The sequence below is a fragment of the Mercurialis annua genome, linkage group LG8, assembly GCF_937616625.2.
Source record: "Mercurialis annua linkage group LG8, ddMerAnnu1.2, whole genome shotgun sequence".
Taxonomy (NCBI): Eukaryota; Viridiplantae; Streptophyta; class Magnoliopsida; order Malpighiales; family Euphorbiaceae; genus Mercurialis; species Mercurialis annua.
This window is the reverse complement of record NC_065577.1, coordinates 25,820,359-25,829,959: the sequence shown is the minus strand read 5'-3', so window position 1 is coordinate 25,829,959 and position 9,601 is coordinate 25,820,359. Positions and strand designations below refer to the sequence as shown.

The 9,601-nt window shown below is 41.6% G+C and overlaps 1 protein-coding gene across 1 annotated transcript; it reads left to right on the top strand.

Annotated features, from left to right (window-relative positions):
* Positions 1–5,341: 5,341 nt before the first annotated feature.
* Positions 5,342–8,684, top strand: LOC126661789 (uncharacterized). The gene is made up of 4 exons (XM_050355654.1): positions 5,342–5,629; positions 5,706–6,681; positions 6,756–8,220; positions 8,369–8,684. Exons 1-4 carry the CDS (start codon positions 5,342–5,344, stop codon positions 8,682–8,684), a joined length of 3,045 nt encoding a protein of 1,014 aa, XP_050211611.1.
* The last annotated feature ends 917 nt before the right edge of the window (positions 8,685–9,601 follow it).

Genomic DNA, 9,601 nt, shown 5'->3' with positions numbered 1-9,601 from the left:
ATCAGTGCGTTTGTTAACGCGCCCAGAGGGAGACACGGGTGCCAAGGGCGATCCATCCGGATCGGGAGCCGGGCGATATCAGGTTTGAGACCCATCCGGCTCAGGAGCAGGACGACAGCAAGGCCATGATCCGTCTGGCTCAGGAGCCGGGAGGTACCAAGGAAACGACCAGTTGCCGGGACAACAATGTCCAAACCAGCAGTTGCTGCAGGACAACTTCTACGGCAGTCATAACACCGCCATGGGAGAGAACAATAACTTATATAATCGGGGGCAATTGCTCGATGAGCTGGAAAAATTAGGAGTTGACGTTCGGCTGATGCCCAGGCCTTCGTATATGAAACTGTACCCATATTGGATTGATAAACTATACCCATTCCTTAGAGGGTACAATGTGCCCGAATTCAGCTTGTTCTCAGGCGAGGAGAAAAGTCAATCGACCTTGGAGCACATCGCACGATTTTCTTGTAATATCCCATATTTTTTTTACTTTTAAATTACTTTTAATTTTTAATTTTTGCATTCCGTCGAGTTTTAGGTAATTTATTATTATTTTTATTGAATATTTTTATTGAATATTTTTTTCTGAATCATTCGTTGATTTGGTCGTGATTCGATTCGTGTTTGGTTTGTATTATTAATTTTTTTTAAAGAAAAAAGAAAGGGAAAAGTAGACATATTTTTCATGCATGAAGATGAGCCCATGCATACAAGTATTTCTTTCTTTCCACGTAAGCCCATTCAAACAAATACTTGGCCAAAAGCCTATTAAACTTATGCTTCATTTTGAAGCAGAAAACTAAAAGGATAATAATAGATATAGTCGTGCCTCTTATTTTCCATTTTTTCGTTTTTCTCTTATAATGATTAAACCCTATTTCTCATTTATTCTTTTCTAACCGAGCCGCCGCTCTCTCCAAACTTTCTGAAACTTCACAAACCATTAATTCCTTTAATTGTTTCAATCGCATCAAAGCGAATCGGGTTTGCTTGACACGTCGATATTCACAATATTCTATCAATCTAACGCTTTGTTATCCATTACGGTACGTAGCAATCCATCTGTCTGTTCATCGTTCTTTTTTTGACGATTTCTATCTGTGTTATATTGTTGTTATATTTGCTTTTTAATTGCTGCTATTAATGTTTGGGTATTGTGGGCATATTAAAGCGTTGTTTCTTCGGTGTTGCGATCGTTCGAGTCGCCGTTTGTTAAATTTCTTATTGCCGCCGAGAACGATAGGTTTATGGCTGCCGTGTTAACTGAAATTGCTGCTGTCATTACCTTTGTGTGTCCGTAACCTATTATGGATGGTATGATAAATCAAATTGCTTGAGTCGTGTTTGTTCTTTGTTGTTCGTGGTCGTTGTCAAACTCGCCGTTTGCTGAGTTATTAGTTTTGGATGCCATGCTTGAGCAGTAGCTTTTCTCCTTAGAATTCATATAACCTGATTAAAAAATTTTGGCATGTTACTACTTGATTAGTTATGAATTGGTTACTTTATGGTTTTGGTTTTGGCGGCAACTTCATAATTCAATTATGGGTGGCTTAAGTTGTTTTCAGCTACTGCTATTAATTTGCAAATTGGTAATGTTTGGTTTTGTATGTGAAGAAGGTGGCGATTTGTCATAGGTTGTTTGGCTAAGTTTGATTTTGTTTGGCTAAAAGTTCTTTGAGGTTATTGAATTGTTTTGCTTAAAACCTTTTGATTCTTTAAGTTAAATTTTATCTAGTGATTAATTGTTTTTGATTTCGAATTTGGAGATTTCATTTTAAATTGAGAGTTTGTCGATTTGGTAATATTATTTTGTAAATCTATAAATATTTTTTTTAGCTATTTAAATTAATGATAATGATAATTATTAATAATTACTATTTTGAGAGTTTGGTTTAATGTGCCAATATAGCTAAATTGCAATTTAGTCCTTAAACGTTTTTTTAAAAAAAAATATTTGAATAATTTTTTGGTTTGTAACTTGAGTTACTTGATATTGAAGTTATTGAGTTCTGCTTTTAAAATGGATTATTATTTTATTGAATTATTTTATAAATATAAACTGGGGTTTATATTTGATATTGTTATGAGTCGGGTTAGACTTGGGTCACCCGACAAGTGAGGTTAGCTTGGTAGTTATTGATAACTCGGTTTACCCACTATTTGGAAATTAATTATTATTAAAAGATTTTAAATAATATTTGTAAATTGGATTTTAAAGCGAGAACTCAATAGACTTGTATTAATTGAGCATGTCTACCTATTGGATATTTTTTGTATTGTTCTGGATTATTTTATTCCGACGTGTTATTTGTGCTAGTCCTATGTGGTGTCTAGAACTCTCTAGAATTAGGGTCTGTTTTTAATAATTATTTTATTTGTCTAGACCCGACTACTGTTCGTGCCAGGATTAGTTGCTTGTCGGTTATCACGTGGATTAGCAAGCAGTGAGTTTGTACTTACTATTTACCGCTTTATTAAGTAAATTGTTATTTTAATATTAAATATATATATTGTACGTATATTGCAAACTGTTTTTATATTATGGCTCTTAGTTGTAACATGCTACCTAGTGTGCATTATTAGGACTGCGTGCGCACCGGTAATAATCTGGGTGAGGTATTTATGGAAATGTGGTAACTCGGTGTGAGCATAGCTCTCGGGACCAAATAGAGTAACTCGATGTAGAACAGCTCTCGGGACTCTGGATATGGTAAAAGTGTGGTCATTGGTAACTCAGTGTAGCTCAGCTCTCGGGACCAGGCCTATTGGATTATGTCTATTATTTAGAATTGTGGATTAGGGTTCCAACTATTAATCGTAATATCGTTATTAAATGTTTTAAACTGTTTTAAAGGTTTTCCACTTGATAAATGTAAATAGTGGTATAAACTCATCTCAGTATTTTTGACCCCGTTGTTTTCCCAATTTTATCTAGGGTTATGATCTGAGAGAGTCTGGTGATCTCCGTATTTACTTTTCTCGGAGGTTTCATTTATTTTAGTAAAACTACCAAACTATTTTATTCTTAGACCGCAGTAGTTGACTAGACGTCTTTATTTTTATTACAGTTGTTGTCGGATTGGTCCGACTGGATATATTGCTTTGGCATGTTTATATTGTTTACTCTGTTTAATTTTACGCCATATTGGGGACTCGTAGTTGAACGAGTATTTATAATATTAAATGTTGAATATTATAACTGCTAGAATTAGGCTGAAGTCTCGGTTGCCCCCGAGCATTGGTTTTCTTGCAGGTTTATTATAATTCTATGTTAACCGAAAGGCTAGCTACGAGTTTTGGTACTACATTACCCCTACCCTAGCGCCGGTCACGATTCATGAAAATGGGTGGTGACATTTCTGCTCAATGTGGGGAGGCCGGAGCCCATGACTTTTGGAAGCTGCATTTGTTCGCTAGTTCCCTCACCAAGGTGGCGTTCACGTGGTATTCCCATTTATCGGCAAACTCGGTCGACACATGGAAAGACTTGGAGATAAAATTCCACGAAGAATTCTACAGAGCGCCACCTGACGTTACCCTGGCCGATTTGGCAAGGATCTCCCAGCTCCCTAGTGAGTCTGTCGAGAAATATTTCGTCCGCTTCCGGAATTTAAGAACGAGATGCATGACCCACATATCTGAAGGAGATTGTGTGCCGATGGTCGTGAAAGGGATGAACTTCGCCATGAGGGAACATTTCGAAGGCCACAGTTTAAGAGACTTGTTTGAACTCACCAACTGGGTTACATGTTATGAACGGTTGCTCCAGGAAAAGGAACAGAGGCGAGGATCCTCGAAAGGCACCTACTACCGCGAACAGTTGGACGTTGCCGTCGTTACTGATAGTGAGGATGATTCATCTGATGATGAAATATGTATGGCCGAGTTCCTAGGGAAGAAACCAACGGAGTGTGCGGCGTTGAGGAAGCCGGGGTACGTGAAAAAGAATAAGGTGTCGGTCATCCAAAAGGAATACTCATTTGACTTGACGAAGGCCGATGACATATTTGATGCTTTGCTGAAAGACGGGCAAATCTCTTTATCCAAAGGTCATGTTATACCTTCAAACGAGGAGCTGGTTGGCAAAGATTATTGCAAATTCCACAATTCCTGGACACACAGTACCAGTAATTCTGTTGTATTCAGGAACGTGGTCCAGAAGGCGATAACCGAAGGGAAATTACTATTCCCTGCCAGAAGGGAGGCCGATGCAAAATGCATCTCGATTAATGTAATTCGGCCCGATTTGGACCAAGTGTTGGGTATTGGGAAAGTATTGGAAAAATGGAGTGCTAAGAAACCACGACAGAGAGTAGTCGTGAATAACGTAGTTAGGCTACATCGGACGACCAAGGCAATTGAACCAGAGCCGATTTGCCTGCATTGTCAGTATTGCCAGCGCCGCCCTCGGACCGAGTTTGCCCAAAAATCGGCCAGATCAAATCCCAAAACTTTTAAGCCGAGGTCGCCCACAAAGGAATGGAAGCAGCACGCTCCCTCTAGACAAAAGGGGAAATCGGTTTTCAAAAGGGTGTTCAGGCCAACGGACGAGACCCCTCGTATGACCAAGACACAGAAGAGGCGAATGCAGAGAATGCGACAAGAATCGCGATTGGCTGCGGCAGAGCCCAGAGTTGCATCGGGATGCCGAGTACCAGTCAAAGACCGCCTATCTGCTAACAAGTCTTCTCTCAGTGGTAAAAGACCGATTCAAGAGAGACTGGGGGCAACCAGAGATGATCCTAAAGCAAACCAGGGTGAGCATTATAAGTCAGAGGCTGAATCATTTCATACACTAAAACGGAAGGTCAGGAAAGTTTGGGTGGAGAAGAAACGAGATTCGGATAATGAGTCACCTTCTCCTGCCGCAGCAAAGGTCGAAAAATCGCCAAACGGAGATAGACGATCTTATAAGGACGTAGTCCTGACCCACGCAGATGGCCAGCTGAAAGTTTGGGTTCCTGTGAAGAAATAATTAGTCGTTGTACACCGAGATGGGCAACTCAAGGCATGGATTCCAAAAAATGACAACCGAAAAGAGGTCCAAGTGGTTACTCTTCCGGATTCTTTCAGGAATAAACCAGGACAGAAGTCAATCTTGGATGGAGATGTTATAATCCCGGATGAGAATATTGCAGATGCATCGGTGGTTGTTTCTTTAAGCAAACCACCGGTAAGAATTACAAGGCACATCAGGCCGTTATATATCAAGGCCGAGGTAAATAGCGTCGCCGTTGGGAGAGTGATGATTGACAACGGCACGGGAGTAAACATCCTGCCATCCCGAATGCTCAAAAAATTCGGAGTAGAACGTCACTAGCTAGAATCTACAGACGTTTACATGACGGATTTTGCTAGAGGCGAGACTCCCGCCGAAGGATACATCACCCTAAAAATAAAGGTCGACCGAGTCGAGACGGAAGAAGGATTCTTTGTTGTTAATGCTAGGAGCAATTACAATGTGCTGCTCGGTCGCGACTGGATTCATTCCAACATGTGCATCTCTTCTACCATGCATCAGATGTTAATATTATGGCGAGAAGCCGGGGAGGCTGAGATAGTGCAAGGCGATCCAAGCCCTTTCGGCGAAGATAGCAACGTGTTAGAAGCTATGATGTATGACGAGCAAGTGAAGAATATTCAATCCTTGAGTCATCGAGATACGAGCAGTCCCAGGATTCTCGTCAATGCGGATCGGCCAACAGACATTACCCTCTGGGGCAGCGGTCGATCCACCATCCTGCAACATTCCGATGGATAGAAGACATACGGAGTTGCGAAATAAAGTCCGAGACTTAGTACTAGGTCACGGAGTATTGTCTGTGGAATGCATATACGAGGATCCAGAACAAGACCCTACTGGTACCTTGAAAATAGAAGACCTTAAGATAGCCACGGGGAAGTTGGGGGATGATCCAGCACAAGTCCAAGATGCGCTTTTAGAGGTAAATTTAGGGTCAGACACATCCTCCAAGCCGATATACATCAGTGCAAACCTCGACGTCATATTTAGAGACGAATTGATAACGCTTCTTCGAGAATACAAGGACTGCTTCGCGTGGTCATATGCAGAGATACCGGGCTTGGATAAATCCATCGTCGAACACAAGTTACCCTTAAAAGATGGGTTTCGCCCATTTAGGCAACCGCCCCAACGGATGTCAAAAGAGGTCGAGGAATTGATCAGGGAAGAAATTAATTGGCTAAAAGAGGCTAACTTCATACGAGAAGCTAAATACACAGAATGGTTATCTAACATAGTTCCCGTCATGAAGAAGAATGGCAAACTACGAGTATGCGTCGATTTCAGAAACTTGAACTTGGCAACACCAAAGGACGAATATCCGATGCCGATAGCCGATATGCTAATCGATGGAGCAGCTGGGCACACCATTCTTAGTTTTTTGGACGCCCATTCCGGGTATAATCAGGTGCCGATCCACGAATCCGATATTTCTAAAACTGCGTTTCGCTGCCCTGGGCCGATTGGTGCATACGAATGGATTGTGATGCCTTTCGGTTTAAAGAACGCTGGTGCGACGTATCAAAGAACTATGAACAAGATGTTTGAAGGGCTGGAATGTTTAGAAGTATACATCGACGATGTGGTCGTCAAATCCTCCACCAATGCAGCGCACCTTGCCGATTTGCGTAAGGGCTTTGAGCGTATCTGCACCAATGGTTTGAAGATGAACCTATTAAAATACGCTTTCGGGGTATCTGCAGGAAATTTATTGGGCTTTTTGGTTCACCAGAGGGGGGGGGGGGGGTAGAGGTAGATAAGAATAAAGCAAAAGCGATAATCAATGTTGAACCACCAAAGACCAAGAAACAACTACAACGACTTATCAGAACAATAAATTTTCTGAGGCGATTCATTTCAAATACAGCCGGCCGATTATGTAGTTGGAGCGTTTTGTTGAAAGGGAATGACAGCGACCATTTTGTATGGACCTCCGAGCAACAACAAGTCTTCGACGAGCTGAAAAAATGCTTAGTGAAGCCGCCGATTATGATGCCACCAAAGCCAAATCAGCCTTTGTTGCTATACATATCGGCGGCTCCCCGATCTCTGGGTTGTATGCTCGCTCAGGAGGACCAAGGTGTTGAAAAATCGGTCTACTACCTCAGTAGAGCTCTGACCGATAAAGAAACACGGTATTCATATATCGAGAAATTGTGTTTGTGTTTGTATTTTACCTGCTGCAAGCTGAGATATTACATGCTGCCGGTCGTAGTCTATGTCCTTGCACAGACCGATGTTATAAAATATATTTTATCCAGACCGTATCTCAGGAATCAGATGGGGAAACGGGCTGTGGCAATGTCAGAGTTCACTCTCGTATATGTACCTCAGAAAGCTGTAAAAGGGCACGTCCTTGCCGATTTCCTTGCAGATCACCCAGGAATCTCCATGAAGGAGGGAATCGGCTGCATGGAACTACATCATTGGAAGCTGTGGTTTGATGGCTCTAGAACAGACAGGGGTGCTGGAGCGGGAATCGTCATCGTTTTACCCTCGGGGGCACGGTTCACAATGTCATGCTCCTTAAATATTAGGTGCACCAACAATCAAGACGAGTATGAAGCTCTCGTTTTTGGATTAGAAATCTTAATGGAACTGGGGGCAACACCAATCCAAGTATGGGGAGATTCGATGTTAGTAATAAAACAAGTAGCTGGAGAATACAAGTGCGAATCAGAGCTTCTAATCCACTATTGCAACAAAGCCAAATATCTTATCGGTGGCTTCTCCGACACATGGTTGGAATATAAAGGGAGAAGTGACAACATGGAAGCAAATGACCTTGCACAGCACGGTAGTGGTTATAAACCTTGTTATGAATATGAGGCGATCCAGCGAGATAAACCGAACCTGGTAACTAGAGACGATATGATGTTTAAAGCAATTCATTCCGTGTGCCAGTTGGATTTTTCTACAGATTGGAGGAAAGAGATAACCAAATGGTTTAAGGCACTGGATATGGCCAACAGAAGATTACGAACCTTGGCCCTCAATTATATAGTTCTGGCCGATGAGTTATACAAAAGAGGGAGTGATGGTTTGCTTTTTAGATGCATCGGCCTAAAAGAAGCTATGTTAGTAATGGCCGAGGTACACGAAGGGATCGTTGGCGCACATCAGGCTGGTCCACGGATGAGATGGTTAATCCTTAAATATGGGTTCTATTGGCCCAAAATGGAGCAAGACTGTATCCGGTATTCCAAAGGGTGTGAAGCATGTCAAAAGTGCGGTCCCGTACAACATGTTCCGGCAGAGACGTTGCATTCGATAATTAAAACCTTGGCAATTTCGTGGATGGGATGTGGATTTAATTGGTAAAATATACCCCTCGTCATCTAAAAGGCATGCATTTGTGATTGTCGCTACCGATTATTACTCTAAATTGGTTGAAGCCATACCGTTGAAGTCACCAAGTCAAGAATCGGTCATTAAGTTCTTTAGAGAATACATTATTCTGAGGCACGGTCTACCAGAGACTATTACTACAGATCAAGGAGCTATGTTTACCGGGAGTGATATTACCGAGTATGCAGAAGATATGGGGTTCAGATTGGTACATTCCACTCCATATTATGCGCAAGCTAATGGTCAGGCCGAAGCAACTAATAAGGCGATTAAGGGGATAATCCAGAAGACGATAGTGGGCAATCCAAAATAATGGCATCAGTTGTTGCCGGAAGCCGTTTGGGCGAATCGCACAAGTCAGAAATCGGCTACAGGGACTACCCCTTTTAAACTTGTGTATGGATGTGATGCGATGCTACCGATGGAATTAACTACGGCATCTACGAGGCGAAAGATGCAGCATATCTTGACAAAAGCCGATTATCATGACAAAATGGTGCTTGAAGCTTTAGACTTAGATGAAGAGCGATTGTTGGCGCTTGACCACTTAGAGGCTCAGAAGAGACGGGTAGAACGAATTTACAACAAACAAGTAAGAGAAAAGAAGTTTCAGCTAGACCAACTTGTTTGGAAAGTCATTTTACCCATTGGAGCAAAGAAAGAAGCGCTAGGAAAATGGTCGCCAAATTGGGAAGGACCTTATAAGATTGTCCAAGTATTGGGTAACGGTGCATATGTACTTGCCGATATAGAAGGTCGAGTTCATGATAGGGCGATCAACGCACAATATCTCAAAAAATATGCCCCAAGCTACTGGGAAGGGGTTGATAGACGTATTTTTGAGAAGTAAAGTGCAGCATCGGACGTGAGCCGATGTCCCTGAAGGAAGGTGATTCATTATCAATATCGGAAATAGAGCCGATTTTTGTAAATAAATTATAAATGCCGATCCAGTTTGTTTGAACTTAGTATAGCATCGGAATATCAGCCGATCAAGTTGTTATATCGTAATGTAATATGTGATTAAGCATCAGAATATCAGCCGATCAAGTTGTTATATCGTAATGTAATATGTGATTAAGCATCGGAATATCAGCCGATCAATTTTTTTTACAAATATGTGATTCAGCATCGGAATATCAGCCGATCAAATTTTTACAACCAATCACATTTAATTGGGCGAGTAACGTCACAAGCCTAAGCAATTCGGAAATCCAGCCGATTTAAACA

Excerpts from the sequence above, each read along its gene's own strand:
- LOC126661789 (XM_050355654.1), top strand. The coding sequence starts at position 5,342 with ATGACGGATTTTGCTAGAGGCGAGACTCCCGCCGAAGGATACATCACC. Across the intron at positions 5,630-5,705 it reads CTATGATGTATGACGAGCAA|ACATTACCCTCTGGGGCAGC; the intron begins GTGAAGAATATT and ends ATCGGCCAACAG. Across the intron at positions 6,682-6,755 it reads TGAGCGTATCTGCACCAATG|AGGGGGGGGGGGGGGTAGAG; the intron begins GTTTGAAGATGA and ends TTGGTTCACCAG.